Source organism: Gracilinanus agilis, chromosome 2 (genome assembly GCF_016433145.1).
Source record: "Gracilinanus agilis isolate LMUSP501 chromosome 2, AgileGrace, whole genome shotgun sequence".
In the NCBI taxonomy this organism is placed as follows: domain Eukaryota; kingdom Metazoa; phylum Chordata; class Mammalia; order Didelphimorphia; family Didelphidae; genus Gracilinanus; species Gracilinanus agilis.
The window spans coordinates 695,501,275-695,517,355 of record NC_058131.1 but is presented as its reverse complement, the minus strand read 5'-3'; the positions used below and the strand labels follow the sequence as shown (position 1 = coordinate 695,517,355).

At 62.8% G+C, this 16,081-nt stretch overlaps 1 protein-coding gene across 1 annotated transcript in view; it reads left to right on the top strand.

Annotated features, from left to right (window-relative positions):
- LRRC27 (leucine rich repeat containing 27) overlaps positions 1-16,081 on the top strand; it is a 34,729-nt gene that overhangs the window by 8,644 nt on the left and 10,004 nt on the right. The window contains exons 3-11 of the mRNA XM_044660308.1: positions 3,276-3,334; positions 4,963-5,115; positions 5,841-5,972; positions 6,048-6,305; positions 6,734-6,840; positions 7,847-7,978; positions 8,102-8,303; positions 8,847-9,234; positions 15,777-15,920. Coding sequence (XP_044516243.1) covers positions 3,276-3,334; positions 4,963-5,115; positions 5,841-5,972; positions 6,048-6,305; positions 6,734-6,840; positions 7,847-7,978; positions 8,102-8,303; positions 8,847-9,234; positions 15,777-15,920 — 1,575 coding nt within the window. The remainder of the gene's footprint in view (positions 1-3,275; positions 3,335-4,962; positions 5,116-5,840; positions 5,973-6,047; positions 6,306-6,733; positions 6,841-7,846; positions 7,979-8,101; positions 8,304-8,846; positions 9,235-15,776; positions 15,921-16,081) is intronic.

Sequence of the window (16,081 nt, the reverse complement as noted above, 5' to 3'; positions counted from 1 at the left end):
GACAACTAGGCGAGCCAGGGGAGAGAGCCCTGGCCTTGGAATCGGGAAGACTCGTCCTCCTGGGTTCCAGTCTGACACTTCATCGCTGTGTGTCCCTGGACAAGTCACTTGTCTCAGTTCCTCGTCTGTCCGATGATCTGGAGAAGGAAAAGGCAAACCATTGTCTTTGCCAAGAAAACTCCACACGGGGTCCTGGAGAGCCGGACGGCACAACCGCAGCTGGCCTCGTCGTATGCTTTCCAGCTCTTTTGCTCTGGCAACTGGTGGCCCAGTGCACAGAGCTCTGGGCCTCGAGGACTTACCCAGCTGGGTGACCCTGGACAAGTCACTTAACCCCTGCCTCCATCAGATTCCTCAGCTGTAAAATGGGGACCCTCCCAGCATGGAGAGCAGGCATAAAGGCTGATTCCTTTCCCCTCCCTTCCCCTGAGAGCAGGGCCACAGTAGGAGTGACTGGCAGGGGGAGGGGCCGAGAGATTCAAGAGTAGAGAACAATGTGAAGGCAGACAGGGGCAGCCTGTGTCCAGAGCAGAGGGGTGGGCAATCTGGGAGAGTCCAGAGGCCCAAAAGGGACGGAGAACAGGCTTAGGGAACAGCAGGATGACAAGGAGAAAATGGAATGTTGAAGAGTTTTGCGGCTGGATTTGAACTCGGGTCTTGGTGATGCTGTATCTAGCGGTCGTCCCCTGGGCCACCAGCGGAGGCGGAGTGGAAGAGGAGGTCACAGGAGTTGAGAATATGAAGGAAGCGGAACCTTAAGATGCTCGAGGGGACACCAACATATTTGTTAAAGTCTCCTCCGCCGGGCCCAGCAGGGGAAAGCAAGGCTATGAGCCGGCTCTCGGCCCCTTGAGAAGGGAAGGACGACGGCCCGGTGCCAGCAGGATGTGAACCTCCCAGGAAGGGAGAAGGGATGGGGCAGAACGAGAGTCCGGGGCTGGGGAGCATTCCGGCTTCCCCTTCGGAGCAGCGTGCCTGGGAGCGGGTCCCCTCCGGGCACCCAACGTGGCGGCACGAGCAGTCTGCGAGCCGTCTGGGCCAGGCGTGGCTGCTTCCTGCCTTTCGGGCCTCACGTGTTCCATGGAAGCGAAGTCTTCCCCAGTGCAGGGTGCGGCCTCTTCGGGTCTCTTCTTCCTTCTCAGACCTTTCAGGGGGTGGGGGAGTGGGATAAGCCTTTATGAAGCCCCAGCTGCGTAGGAGGCCCTGGGCCAAGTGCTTTGGGATTCTTTCATTGGATCCTCACAGTAACTCTGGGAAGGCAGGTGTTTTTGCTCCCATTTTGCAGATGAGAAAACCAAGGCAAACAGGTCGAGTTTCTCCCTTGCCAAATCTTCTCTGAGGTCCTGCGGGCTCTAACGTGTTAGAGGCTGGCGCTCTGAGGGCAAGTTAAGTTCCTGAGGGACGGGGTCTGCTTGTGGGGCCAACCCCTGCCTTGGCATTTGGAAGAGCGGACACGCCTTTCTCTTCTTTTTTTAAATAAATGCCTGGATGGCTCTAATCTTCATGCCGTCGACGCCCCCAGCTAGGCCAGGTGGTCATTCTAGTGAGGGGGGACACAGCTGAGCCTATCAGACCCCGAGGCTCGCTCCTCTCCTTTGGGATCCCTCTAGTTCACGGGAGGGCAACACCGAGTGGTCTGTGCTTGACTTTCTCCATTTTGTCTGCTGCATGCAGGTGCTTAATGCTGCCTCCCTTCCCCTTGGAGTGTGCTTTCTGCCCCGTTATCTCGCCAGCCTCCCCCCACCTTCTGGAGAGCCGAAGCTTCTCCCTCAGACGGTCTGGGCTCTGTTCCAAGGCACGTCACCAAACTGTGACCAAACAAGGCAGAACGAGCGTGGTGCCGCCCGCCCGCCCACCTCTCTCAGGGCCCCTGCCACGTAGCGTCATGGCCGAAATAGAGCTTGGAAACCGTCGGAATCGGCGGCTCGCTTGGGCTCAAAGGAGCAGCCCGGCTCTTCTTTTCACTTGGGAGGCAGGGATGAAAGCAGCCTTTCTGGTTGCTTCGAGGAAGCTCGTCGTGTACTTCGAAAGGCTTTGTACCTTTCCAAGTACTTCATCCGTCACGTTGGGTTGTCTAAAGAGCGCCTCGAAGAGCCAGATCGTGGCCAGGCCACTGTCCTCCTGTGTGTCCACTCCCCACCTGGCAAATGGAACCCCAAGCTCAAGAGCATCGATGAAGCACCTGCCAAGTGGCCAGCCCAAAGGCCTGGGGAGGCAAGGAGGAAAAAACCTCTCAGCAGAAGGACCACTGGGACAGCCCACATCAGAGGAAAGAGGGACCAGAACTCGGGACTGTTGTTCAGAGGCGGGTCACAGGAGAGGAGGACCTGTGACCAGGAAAATGAAGACAAGTCAGGGTGCAGATGAATGATGAGCAGAGGAGGACACCGTGGCTAGGTGCCTCCCCTCTGCTGGTTCACGTGGTGACCTCGTCAGCCCCCGTGGACTGAATTGCTAGCTCTATTGATGAGAATTCTCCACTTACCCAGGCCAGCCTCCATCTCTGGCAGCCTTTCAGACATCCGGAACTGAATGTCCCAAACAGAGCTTACCATATTTCCCCTAAATTCTCCCCTCTCCTACCTTCCCTGTTGCTGTGGAGGGCAACACCACCCTCCAGTCCCTCAAGCCCCAGCCTAGGAGACATCCTGGGCTCTTCTGTGTCCTTCAGTATCTCATTTCCAATATGGTGCCAGTACCTGTGATTTCACCTGCCCCATCTCTGGTCCATTTCATTCCTGCCCCATCTCTGGTCTGGTCCATTTCATCCCTGCCCCATCTCTGCTCTGGTCCATTTCATCCCTGCCCCATCTCTGGTCCATTTCACCTCTGCCACATTTCTGGTCTATTTCACCCCTGCCCCATCTCTGCTCTGGTCTATTTCATCCCTGCCCCCATCTCTGGTCCATCTCACCCCATAGCATCTCTGGTCCATTTTACCCTTGCCCCATCTCTGGTCCCCTGAGCTCCCAGAAGGCACAGGCAGCTTCATTTGTATCCCCAGGATTGGGCACACAGCAGGCCCCTGGTAAATGTTGCTCATTGATAAGTTTTTTTAAATAATCATCATGGCAGTTGAAAACATTCTGCACCTTTAGATAGAGCTCAGTCCCTTGGTACTGGGACGATCCAGGGCACATTGGCTTCTGGGTTATTCTGAGTTACCAAGGACAGGGCCCTTTCTTTAACCCAGAGAAGAAAAGAAGGACCGTGTCTCCTGGTTCACAGATGCCCTCCCCCCCCCCCAACCTTTTGACTTTTGTTTTATTTTAAAGGAATCTGAAAACTTTGCTTATGGAAAAGAATCCCATCAAATCGTTGCCCGTGGAGCTGGGTAAGTGCTTTCTTTTACAAACAGAAATTGACTTTGAGTGTCTTCCCAAGCGATTTCCATCAAAGTGCCCTGCCGGGCAAGTCATAGCCTGGGCCAGCAGAATCCAGCAGCCTTTGGGATGAAAGGACTCCCCGGTCTTTTTGCCAAGAAGGAAATGGAGACCCAGGGAGGTGAAGCCCAGGACGGACCTCGGGGCATAGCCAGTCCCACCTGCAGGATCTCCAGAAAGCTCCCTCAGGACAGCATTGCTGAGAAGTGACCCACCAGCCTGTGCTGGAAGGACTCTTCCAGGCACACCAAGCGGCCCACTTTTCAAAAGCTTCGGTTGTTCTCGTTCAGTCAGGTCTGACTCTCTGGGACCCGTTTTTGCTTTCCTGGCAGAGACAGTGGAGTGGTCACCATTTCCTCCTACAGCTTGTTTTACGGAGGAGGAAGCGGAAGCAAACAAGGGGAAGTGACTTGCCCAGGGCAGGCTTTGATAGGAAGACCTGAGTCAGCCTCTTCGCAGCCTCCCCCCTCCTGGCTCCTGGATCTGCCCTCTAGGGCCAAACAAGATTCATCTACCTTTTAGAGGTATCAGGCTGGCTGCTGAGGCAGCTCTGAACCAGGTTATCATTTAAGTGGGAAACAAAGGTGACAACAAGATGGTACAACCTTGTCTCCATGGGCTGTTTTCCAGGTCGGTTTGGGGCCTGGAGCCATTCCTGTTGGGGTTCCACAGCCCTCCTGCCCTCCTGGAGCTTCTCCTGTTTCAAAACCCTCAGCCCTTTCAGCTAATCTTGACACGCGATCAACTCCAGGGGCCGCTGGACCCGTGGCTCCTGGGAGTCCTCCCTCCTTGCCTTGTTGGACAGGCCTCCTTCCTGTTGTGGTCGGAGCAGGAGGTGGCCCCAGATGGAGCCGGCCACAAGCACTAACACCCACCTTTCGTCTTTGTGAAGTTGGCTTCTGCACACAAGTGAGACACGGGTGGCCTTAGGAGCGTGCCCTCTGGGCCTTGCTCGCCTTGCTAAGGGCCCGGGTCACTTGGGTCCTCTCCCAGGGACGGCCTCCTTCCCAAGCCGACAACATGCAACAGTTGACATTGTCCACTTTCCGAGGCAGGCCACGAGATCATGAGATCGGGTCCACGGCTACCGTCCATTAACTAGGAGAGACCACGGGACCGTTCAGCGGCCAGGAAAGCCGCTCTTTCACTAAGCAGAGGGGTAACGGGGCCCAGGTAGGCCTCCAGGCAGGGCTGCGGCCCCTGCCCTACGCCAAGTCCCACGACTGAACTCTGGAGGCTCCGGGCCTGCCCCCTGACTGGCAGCTCCCAGGAGCCATGCAAGTGGGAAGCTTCAGGCCCTTCCTAGGGGAACCTGCGGGCCGAGCACAAGAGGGACAGCGGAGGGCTTTGCAGTGGCACCCAAAATGGGGCGCTCTAGGCAGGAATGACAAGGAGGGGCTCGTCCCACCCAGAGCCGTCATCCTCCTCGGGGTCCAGCCTGGCCTTGGGCTTCCCGTGGTCCGGGCCGCTGAACCAATCGGGGGCCCATGGGCGCCCTGCGGGATTCCTCTGGGCAGCTGGGGGGCAGCTTCTGCCGCCGTGCACCAACGGCTCACCAGCCTTCCTTTCTGTTTTCCAGGGAACTTGATGTCGCTGAAAGCCTTGAACTTAAGGAACTGCCCTCTAGAATTCCCTCCCCAAGACGTCATCCAGAAAGGCCTGATGGCCATCCTGGCCTTTCTTCGCAACTGGGCCCTGAAGCAGATGATGGACGATGATCCCCTGTACCAAGGTGGGTGGCCCCCCTTGGGGCTTCTGCTCCTCCAGTCTCCTCCTCACCAGCTGCAGGCGGGGGAGGGGGGTTCCTTCAGACCCGGATTGTCCATTAACACGGAAACGGCCCATCCAGTCAGCGGAGATGGCGAGCGAAGAACAAAATGGCGGCGGGTGGAGAGCTGGAGGAGAGCAGCAGACTCACGATTGCCCTATTTCGGAACTCTGCCGGCCCTCGGACCACGTCCAGAAGAGATGTGGGAGGGAGGGAGGGGCCAGAGACAGAGGGATGGGGCGGCAGCACCGAGTGTAAGAGCAGAGAACTGGGCACAGAGGGGGTGCCCAGCCGTAAGAAGGGCAGTTTCGGGGGAGACTCCTGGGAAACGGCTGGCGAGGCCGAAGAGCCACAGTCACGGAGGACGGCCGTCGGGACCCTCTGAGCTCTGGTCAGCGCCTCGCCCTCCTCGCCCGCCTCCCCGGGCTTGGCTTTGTTTTTCTCTCTTTTAGTCCTGTTGGGTAGGGATGGGGGAGACGCCGAAGGGAGTTGGGGGCCAGGAAAGAAAGCAGAGGGGCTCATGGAGGCATTCGGAGACGGGAAGGAGCCCAGACAAGCAGGACAGTTTTGAGTTACCTGTCGGAGCCACGATCGTCTGCAGTGACCGGAGAGCCGCAGGGGCGCCTGCGACAGTCCCCTGGAGAAAGTGGGATTCCTCTGGGCCGGCTGTAAAAGGGGTTCCTGGAAAGCCGGGCCTCACCAGCCCCAGCAGCCAGGCCTCGACGCCGTGGGCCGTCGCTCCACGTCCACGTTCCTCGCTCCGGTTTTCGTGGAGCTGAACGGCGTCTGCCAGGCCCGTGCCACGGCCTCAGCCACGCCGGGTTGAGGAGGGGCTGAAAGAAGAAAGGCCTCCGCTCAGCTGTTCTCAGCGGCCAAGGGTCGGGCCCTTTGGGCAGCCATACGGTCAATCCGTATCAAGGGCCTCCTACGTGCCGGGCGCCGTACCGAGCCTCGCAGAGGCCAGAAGAGACGGAAGGCAGCCCCTGCCCTCAAGGAGCGCACCACCTCCGGGGGGGGGGGCCGACCCCCAAAGAGACGCCCGTATCAAGCTGGGTGTGGGTCGGCTAGAGAAGAAAGCACCCAAGGAGAGGCCGCTTTCGAAGGCTTCCTGGAGGAGGTGGCATTTTCGTTGGGACTTCAAAGGATCCAGGAAGGTCAGTCGTTGGAGCAGGCCAGGCGAGAGTCTTCCAGGGAGGGGAATGGCCCGAGAAGAGGCCCAGAGCCGGCAGGTCCCGTTCCTGGGACAGTGAGGAGGCCAGCGTCGGGGAGTCCAGGTGTGTGCCGCGTGGGCACGGCTGCGAAGGGAGCCGCCGGGGTCTAGTGAGTGGGAGTGTCCAGCTTTAACGGCCGCTGGTGGCTGCAGGCGGGGAGGCTGGAGGGTTGCAGGTACTGTTCAGGGGTGAGGGACGGGGCCTAAACCGGAGGGGCGGCGGGGTCAGAGGAGACAGAGGGGCGCAGCGGCCGCGGGGCACCATGTTGGATCTGGCAGGGAAGGAGCCCAGGATGACCGCTAGAGGGAAGGTCGAGGGGCTCGGGGGGGGGGGGGGGGGTGGACGACGAGTCCGGCTTTGGTCGTGTCCAGGAAAGACTGTGCCGGACATCCAGGCCGAGGTGCCCAAAGGCCGCCTTCCAGGACTGGCCGCACCTTCCCTCCTTCTCTCCAGCCCATTGGCCGAGGCGGCGGAGCCGGTCTGCGCCTTCCTCCCTCCCTCAGTCCCCCTCCTGTCTCCCACATGGCCTCAGCCTGCCTGCCCCCAGGACTCCCCCGGCCTGACCACAGCCGCACACAGGGACAGTCCTGCCCTCCCTCTCGCCCCCAAATCCCCTCATCTGACCCCCAGCCGCCTCCCCGTGCAGTCCTGCTCTTCCTCCCCACCTGGCCCTGGCCCACTCTGACCCCTCGGTTCTCCCGGCCACGCTGACCCCTCGGGGGGCCAGTTGGGCTCTCCGCTGGCCTCCTCATCGTCTCTCATCACGCCCGGGGGAGCCTGAGCCTCGGATCTTCGCGCCTTCCTGACTGAGTCCACTGCAAAGTCACGACGGTGGTGGCGGTGGTGGTCAGTCGTGTCCGGCAGAGCTCCCGGAGGGGTTCTCTCACTCCTTCTCCGACTCATTTTACAGATGGGGAAACCGAGGCCAGAGGTGGAGCGATTTGGCCACACGGGCAGACTTGAGCTCGGGCCTCCTTGACTCCAGGCCCAGGGCCGTCCTGCCCCAGCCAGCTGCCTTTTCGGGAGTCTCCGTGAGAGGTGAAGAAGAAGCCTTTACAAGGGGGGTCTGAGCTTGCAGAGCCCGAGAACAGCCTGGCGGGGGGGGGGGGGGTTACGAGGCAGATGCTTCCGCTTTACGGCAAGGCTTGGCTGCGCGCAGGTGGCTCCCACAAGGCTCCGAGGGGTTCTGGCGTGGCCCCCCTTCTCCAAGCACCCCGCGTGCCACGTGGCAGGCACCAGGTCCGCTCGGGGCAAATATCCTTTCCGGAAAATTCTTCTTTCCCTCCTCCCTTCACGTGGCTACAAATGGGAGCTGGAAGCTGGCACGGGAGGCTTCGGGAAACACGCCCGGCTGGGAGACAGGAGGACCCGGAGGCGCCGCCGGAGGGGGGAAACGTCTCTACGCGTGCCGACGTCCCAAGGCTGTGCCCGGGACCGGCCCGGGGCCGCCTGGAGAGCCGCGCCCTCTCCCTGCGGGCCCACAGACGCCCCTTCCCATCCGTGGGGGGCCGAGCCGCAGACGGGCATCTCACGGGCTTTGGCTTGTCTTCAGCGTTGATCGATCTCCGCCAACGGGAGCCGCGCCCGGTGGCCCCGGCAGCATCGCTCGTCCCACCGTAGGCAGAACTGGGCACGGGAGGAGGCTGTGGCCGAGGGAAAGGTGGCGCCCCTGGGCGTCCCCCGGAAAAGGACCGAGGGGGACTTTGCCTCTCTTTGGCCTTCTCGGCTTCTCGGTGGAGCCGCAGGACTCCTCCATGGAAGACTGCGGACCTTTGGTCACCTCGTCAGCTCGGTTCCAAATGCCTTTCCAGGAAGGTGGCATCATTGGCTGCTTCTGCCAGGGGGGTGGGCACGCTGAGGCTTCCGCGGCCCTCCTCTTTGCCCGTTTTTCTTCTCTGTGCCAGGCCGGGGGACAGGAGAGGAAAGCTCCCGGGTGTTCAGGTGGGCATTACCCTGGGCACCGTCTGTCGTGGGGTTCTTCAGAGGACAGGAGGACGGAGCAGGCGCCCCAGAGTCTGGCTGTGCTTTTCTCTTAGGCTGGTTAGCTCTGAGACAGTCTAAGACTGGCCCAGGGCAGGTGTCAAAGGAGGTGGCAGCCTCTCGTGATTTTGTGGGCGGTGCTGGGCTCTGCCAAGATGCCGACACGCCAGGCCCAGCGCTTTGGCAAGGGAGGGCGCCCTGGTGGTGGCAGGAGGAGGGCCATATTTCTAAGTCACAGCGGCCCAAACCCCAGAGTTTCCTCGTGGGGCGTTTGGAGAGCCGCCAGACCTGCGCCCGGGCCCCCCGGACTCCCCATCCCTGTGGGTTTGTCCCTGGGAGCCCCCGCAGCCCCCCTGGGTCTCCTGGAAGCTTTCCGGCGATGGCGGTGGTGGAGGGGGACTGGGGGGGTCTCTGACTGGCTCGCCGTGGCAGGCCGTTCTCGCGTGTCGGGCTCGAGCGCGCCGAGGCCGGGTGCTACTAAACACGTCTGTTTTGTTCCCCTAGAAATTGTCCCCGTGAAAAGGGCGAATTCCTTCAGAGACTCCTCGAGAGGCAAACACGGCTCGCCCGAGAGGCCGGCCTCCACCAAGGAGGCCCTGCAGCCGTGGAAGGGCCGGCAGGACGCCGCCAGAGCCAAGGAGTATTCCTTCCCGCCCGTGGAGAAGCTGAACCTGGCCGACGTGGTGGAGCCCAGCATGGACTTCTCCGAGGACTGGACCAACGAGGAGGAGATGAAGCAGTTCTGGAAGCTGCGGCGGGAAATCGTCGCCAACGAGAAAGCGGAGATCCTCGCCAACCAGCTGCTGCCCGCTCAGTTCCCCCTCGAGCTGGGCGAAGCTCTGCCCAACGGCCGAGGGAAGGAGCGGCTCCCGAAACCCAGAAGCAACTTCAGGTAACTTTGGTTCGAGAAGGGCCTCCTTCGGGGCATTCGCGAAGGTCCGGCACTACCGCTGCTCCTGCAGCTCCAAGCCTGGGCCCGCAAGGCCGAGCGGGGGCAGAGGGCCGGGCTGGGGGGTGCCTTCCCGGGCCGGCCCATCTCGGGAGAGAGGCAGACACGGGATGGGGGCCGTGATGCCCGGCCAGGAGCCCTCCCGGGGGGATCCTCTGCCTGCCGCCCACGCGGCGTCCTTCTCTCTGTTCAGCGCAGGCTGGCCCCGGAGGCCGGAGATGTGGCCGGTGGAGGCCGGAAGGTCCGTCCCGCCGGCCGGCCGGCCATCCCCCCCTTCCCTTTCCCTCTGGGGACCCAGCGTGAGGTTGGCCCTGAATCGGGTACCCGTCCCCCTGCGTCGGGATCCCCGTGTGCAGCTTCCTCATCCCCTCCCTGGCGGGAGAGCGGGCGTCCCGATGGCGGGGGCCTTCCGCAGTCTGGCCGGTCCTCCCGGGCTGGCCCAGCCCCCTCCGCTGAGCCTCGCTCAGCAGCAGGGCCCCCTCTCCAGAGCCCAGAAGAGAGCCGCCCCTTCCCCCAAGAGCGCTCCGGCAGGCCAGTCAGGCCGGGCCGAGGGATGAGGGCAGCCGGCCACGGAGGGAGGGCGATGAAAGGCCCCAATGAGGGGGCGCGTTCTGGGTGCGGCTGGCGAGGCCGCAGAAGGCAGAGACAAAGCAGGGTGGGCCGAGCAAGGAGCCCCCCGGCCGTGCCTCAGAGCCTCCAGCTTTAACGAAGCGTCCGGAGAAGGGGGGGCGGAGGAGGCCCGGCCTGGAGAGAAACACCAAGCGGAGCAGCCGAGACTCTGGCGAGGACCCCCCCACCCCGGCCGCACAGGAGGAGCTGCGCCACTGGCCGAAGGGGGGCCCCAGAGCTCTTCTCTTCCCCTCCTCCTCCTCCCCACGAGAAGAGCAAAACTGGGGAACAACCGAACACCCCTTTGGGACCCGCCGTGCCCCGAGGCTGTCGGGAGAGGTGCTTGGCTGGGAGGGGGGCCTCGCGCACAGGCCGTCCCCTGCTGCCGTCGCCTCCTTCTAGCCCCCCGATTCCGTTGGCCGCTTTCTATGGATCGGCCTCGTCCGAGCGTCTCTGGTGGACAAGAGGAAGCCGGGCCTCGGCTCTGGGGCCTCCCGTCCTAGCTGCGATGGCGGATGGAGGCCGGGGGAGGCCCCCCCCATCACGCTCCCATCCGGGCCGCCACGGCTGCGGCGACATGCCCGGGAGCCCTCCGGACCAGGGTCAGCCACGGGCTCTGGGCTGGCGGGCGAGAGGAGGGGGCTGAAGGCGGGCAGCAGAGCCGCCCCTTTCCCGAGTCGCGTCGGCGTCTCCCCACGCGGAGAGAGAAGATCCTGCCGGCCGGGGCGCCCCCTGTTCCGGCCAACCCGGGGCCACACGGCCGGGTGCCGAGCTCTGGCCCGAGACACCACCCGCATCCCTCCACGGCTCCGGGGGGCCCCTCGGCCTCCGCCAGCCGCCCCCCCTCTACTAGGGACAAGGAGGGGAGGCGCAGGAAGGCGGAGTCGCGCCCAGCCGCCGCGTTGAAGGCCGGTGACCGAGGGCAGAAGGACTTGGCCGGGCCTCGGGCAGCCGCCCCAAAGGCAAGAGTCCAGGGCGAGCGGCTGGGGAAGGTGGTTTGAGACGCGGCCTGCGAGCCAGCCTCGGCCCCGGCGGGCCTTGAGGAGGACGCGGAAGGCCGGGACGATGATCCGAGGGAAGATCCGCTTCCTGGGCGGCGGCGGCGGAGGAGGAGATCCCGCTGTGGCCGGCGCTCCAGACCAAGGAGAGAAGCTGGCTGGACTCTGGGAAGCATTTCGGCCCGGCCCCAGAGAGACTTCAGGAAGCCCCAGGCCCCACCCCGAACTCCTGGACGACTGGCAGCCCCAAGAGCCGGCTGGCTCAGCGGACAGAGCACCAGGCTTGGAGCTGGGAGGCCCCCGGCTCAAATCGGACCTCAGACCCTTCCCAGTCGTGTGACCCTGGGCAGGTCACTTAACCCCAAGCGCCTCACCCTGGCCCTTTTGTCTTCGCGTTGCTACTAGGACAGAAAGTCAAAAGAGGCTAAAAAATAAATGGCATGCGGGCAGGGGGCGCCGAGTGGGGTCTGCTCAGAGCTCTCGGCCCCCCCAGTGCGGCGCAGGAGCCGGTGCGCCCCCCCAGAGCCATCTAGTAGGAAGTCGGCCCCCCGGTCCGTGGCTGGGACCCTTTGGGTCAATAATGCCCCCGTCCGGAAGAGCCCAAGATCTGGGGGTTGGAGAGAGCCCGGGGGGGGGGCACGTATCAGTAGCCCCAAGACGCTGGCCGGCGGAGCCCGAATCCCGAGCTCAGAGGAGTGCCCAGAGACCCAGGGGGGCCCCCACCCGAGCAGGCTGAACGGCTGCGACTTCCGGGCACACGGGGTCTGGGGAGCCCTGCCTGGGCCTCCAGTTAGGGGGATGAGGCTGCCTTTTCCCACCCTTACTGCAGGGCCACAGAAGTCCCAAGAAATCCAGGGGCTCCCCTCAAGGGGGCAGAGGAGGAGGCATGCAAAGGCTCCCAGTGAAGAGAATGAGCGGGAGCAGCAGGATTCGAACTGCCAGCCCGCTCCAGGCCCCAAGGCTGCAGATTCAGAGCCGGAAACGCCAACGGCTCGGAGGCTGCCAGGGAGCCTCCACGCAGGGTCGGAAGGGGCTGGTGCGATGGGGGGGTCCCTGCTTCCTCCCGCAGGACAGTCAAAGCAGAAGCGGGGAGGCCTGAGCCGGGCGGTCTTTCCCCTGTCCATCCCCTGCTATTGCCACTAGTCCGGACAGAGGTTCCTCGTAGCTGTGTCAGGAGGAGGAGGCCGGGGCCGCTGCATCTGGGAGGTTGGCCTGGGAGAGGCAGTAAAGGGCTTTGAATGCCGGCCCTGAGGCGAGCAGGCGAGCCAGCACTAGAGGCCGCCCTGGAGCCGGGGAAAAGCCTAGTGGCAGGGCCCCGGGGGGCCGTGTGGTCAGCTGGGAGCAGGAGGCGGCCAGCCCCGGGTGGGGTGCCCTGGGCAGCCGAGGGGCGGCCAAGCCCAGGGGAAGCGCAGCTTTGTGGAATCGTTTGCCTGTTTCCCTGGAGAATCGCCTTCCGGCACTGCAACTTGGGGCAAAACGCCTGTGGCGGCCGCCGCTCCTTCTGAGTGGTGTCCGGGCGGCCCTTTCCGGGCGCGTGAGGACTGGGGGGGCTCCTGCGGCGAGCATTTGCTCCCAGACGCCACGCGTGGCTCGCCCCAAACTCCTCTTTGCTCTCGGACTCTTCTTCGGCGTTCAGGGCTCGTCTCTCCTTTCCGCGTCTCTCGCCTGCCCGTCTCTCCTTTCCAGAGTCGTCTCTTGTCACGAAGGCCGAAAAGGAAGGCATAAAAAGGCTGCCAGAGCCTCGGCGGCCGGGCCTGAAGCCCTTCCTTGGGGGACAAGCTTTGAAGCCCATTTGGGGCTTCTCTGCGGCTTGGGACGCCCCCAGGGGCCCAGGGGTGGCCCTCCAGGCCCAGCAGGGCTTTAGGGGCCCTCCTCGGGCTATTGCTGCAGGCCGTCGGGGCCAGCAGAGGCTGGTGTCTTCCCGGTTCTGCTTATTTTACTCTGAATTGGGCCTGGCACGCACCCTCTCTCGGCATACGCACCCATTCACAGCCGTGCGCGTGGCGCGTGGCGCGTGGCACTGCTCCCCAGGCAGAGGGCACGAGCCTCATTTCCGGTTTGGGGTGACCACGTAAGACGTGGCTGCTTGGAACATCCGGGGCGCCCGGCACGTTTTCATCGGGCTGGACTTTAGAAACAAAAGATCTCAGGAGCACCGCCAGGAGACGAGCCCAGCTCGAGCCTTTCCTGCCCCCGTGGAACTGGCGCCGTCCTCGAAGAGCTGCGGCCTCCGGTACCGAGGATCCTCCGAAGCCTCTCGGGGGCGCAGAGTCACCCCAGCCGGGTCCCTCGAGCTCCTCCTGAGCCCGTGTTGGCAAGCCTATGGCACGTGTGCCAGAGCGTGCCGGAGGGGGCTGCCCCCTCTGACGTTGCTCTCATCACTCGCGCCTCTGCTCTGCCCAGCAGCCCGATGGGAGCGCTTCCTCCCTCCCCCATCTAGGGTGAGGCGGTGGGAGGGTGCAGCTCGGGCGCTCGCTCTCTAAAAGGCTCCCCCACCATGCCGCCGCCTCTCTGTTAAGCTCGGCCTTCGAGGCCTCGTGCCGGCCCTCGCATCCCGACATCTCCAGCACATTCCCCTGCTGCCACCCTCACTCTCGCTCGCCTTCAGGCTTTCGCTGTCCGGGGACTGTCCCCCCGTGGACCCCCACGTGAGCCACCCACCCTGGAGCTAGCTGCGATCCTCTGTCTCTTCTCCGCGAGGCCGTCCACGGTCAGCGGCGGGCTGCCCTCCCGTAGGAATTCTCTGCACCAGGGAAATGCCGAGCCTCGTCCTTATCCTTGTGAGACTAACTATGAGCATCATTATGCCTGTTTACAGGGCAGGAAACTGAGGCCTGATGAGAGGAAAACTCGCTCGGGGTTGCCCGACTCCTCGGCCTTTCTGACTACACCTAGAGCCACGCCGATGCTGCCCGGAGACCCTTTAGGCTGGAGGCTCCTCAGCGCTCTGGCAGGGTCTGTGGATCCGGGCCATTCGTGCGTGCCCGGGGAGAAGGCTAGGTAGAGCTTAGGTGAGGCTTGTCGGGGAGCTGCCCTAGTGAAGTCCCTTTGGGGTTCTCTGTGCCCGAGACTGCCAAACGCCCAGCAGCGCCGTCCCTCGGCCTCCTGGAGGTCCTCCCTGACCTCTCGACTTTCCCCCCTAAGCAGGGTAATAGCGTGGCTCCCCCCCAGTCAGGACTAGAACTCCAGCCCCAGCCCCCTTTCCACTGGGGCACTCTTGAGGGCTGGCTTCCAGGTGGCCCACCTTGTCCTTGGTTTGAGGCCTAAACCAAATGCTGCAGCCCTGTGAGGGTGAGGTCAAGAGGTTGGTGCCATCCCGTTGGGGGAGCTGCTAGGCACTGGCCGTGCCAAGACCAGAACAGAGTCCCTGCCACAGGCATCCCACAACGTGGATTCTGGGAGGAGAGAGTGCTGCCGCCAGGACAATCCGGAAAGACACCCCCGGGGAGGGGGGCTTCCTGGCTGGCTGAGGAGGGACCCTGGGCCGTGCTCGGAGTGCCCACAGAGGCCTGGGATGCAAACGGGGCACCAGGCCGAGGAGCTCACGGCCCCTCTCGGCCACCTTGCTGTTGTCACCCCCTCGTTCAATGGGTGCTCCAGGGAGGAGCCCAAAGAGTAAGACTCCGGGCTTTATTCCGAAGCCTTTGTCCGATGTTCCAAGCTCGTTTCCCATTCCGCGACGGGGCTGCTGAGACCACTCAGCCTGCCGGCCGTTCAGCGTCTCTCCTCGGGGTCGCTGCCCAGCCCACTCCTTTTGCTTTTCCAGGTTTACTCTGCCACCTCCTGACGCCATCCAGAGCCCACAGGCTCCCTCGGGTGCCACTGACCCTCTCTCCTGACCCCCCAGAAACATTCAAACTGTAGACACCCAGAGTGGGCCAGCCACACGCGACCGTCTGTCTGGCGCCATCTTGTGTGACGAGGAAAACAAAGGAACGTGATCGAGGGAAGGGGCAGCTGCGGCAGCTTGGCCTGAGAAAGAGCTCGATGGCTCTGCTCGTGCCAAGGCAGGGTGCCCCCCCCCATATCTCAGCTGCAGAGGCCGGGGAGTGAGAGACGCTGGGCCAACCCTTGTGGGAGACACCTCAAATGCATCAGGAAATCGTGCCCAGGAGCCAGAGGAAGCGTCCATGGGGACCGCAGAGCAGAGAGCAATGGAGCCTGAGTGGTCCAGGGACCCTCCATGTCCTGGGTTCGTGAGGAGCCAGAGAACACCGTCCCCCACGCTGTCTCTGGCTGGGCCCAGGGGCCCGTGGGAGGGCGGGGGCCTGGCGGGATGCCCAGTGCCCAGGCATGTTAGAAGCTGTGGCCCGCTGAGCTCATGCGCAGTCCCGGAAGAGGACTCGGGCTAGCTCTTGGCGCTCTTTGGCCCAAGCTCAGGCATTCTGACCAAATAGCGCTGGCCGTGGCTTTTAGCCTGCACCGCTGACGCGGAATCTTAGAAATCAAGTTAGCCTTGAAAGTTGTCTTCAAATCGCTATCGGCCGAGCGCGCTGGCCATTTGGCTTCCTCTTGTTCACTTGCTGCAGTTCCACTTGGCGTAGCCATCTTTGAAAAATGGATGCAGGTTAGGTCCAGCGGCTAGAGAGCAGGCCTGGAGACAGGAGGTTCTGGGCTCAGGTCCGGCCACTCTTTTGCCTCAGAAGCAAGAGTCGGGATGGATTCTAAGATGGGTCTGTTTTTTAGTGCAGATCAATAGTCTGGATTTCTACGTGTTAACTGCACTCGGGGGGGGGGGGGGGGGGTCAGGGTCATTTTCCTATGAAGCCGGTCCATAGGCTCTTGTTTATAGCCGTCCGTCATCTGTTGTATGATGCCATGTCTCTTTCCACCATGATTTTTATTAAGGATTCCACTGAAAAGACCGCATAATTCTAGAAAGAAAGCATCTTCCTTCAAGAACATGTTTCCTGAGATTCCATCCTACGAGACAACGATTCAAACCAAGAAAGACGAAGAAAGACGGGTGGCTGCCCTGAAGGAGCTAAAAGAGAAACAAGCCTTAATAGAGCAACGGAAAAGGTAAGAGCCCTGAAGGGAGCCCCCGGGACAAGGAGACCCTGCCCAGCTCTGCCGGGAGCTCAGTGCCCAGGGCTATGACGGACTGAAGGGCTGCAGGAGCTGGGAATGAGGATGGTGCTGGTGGTGCTGGTGGTGGTGGTGGTGGTGGTGCTGGTGTGGTG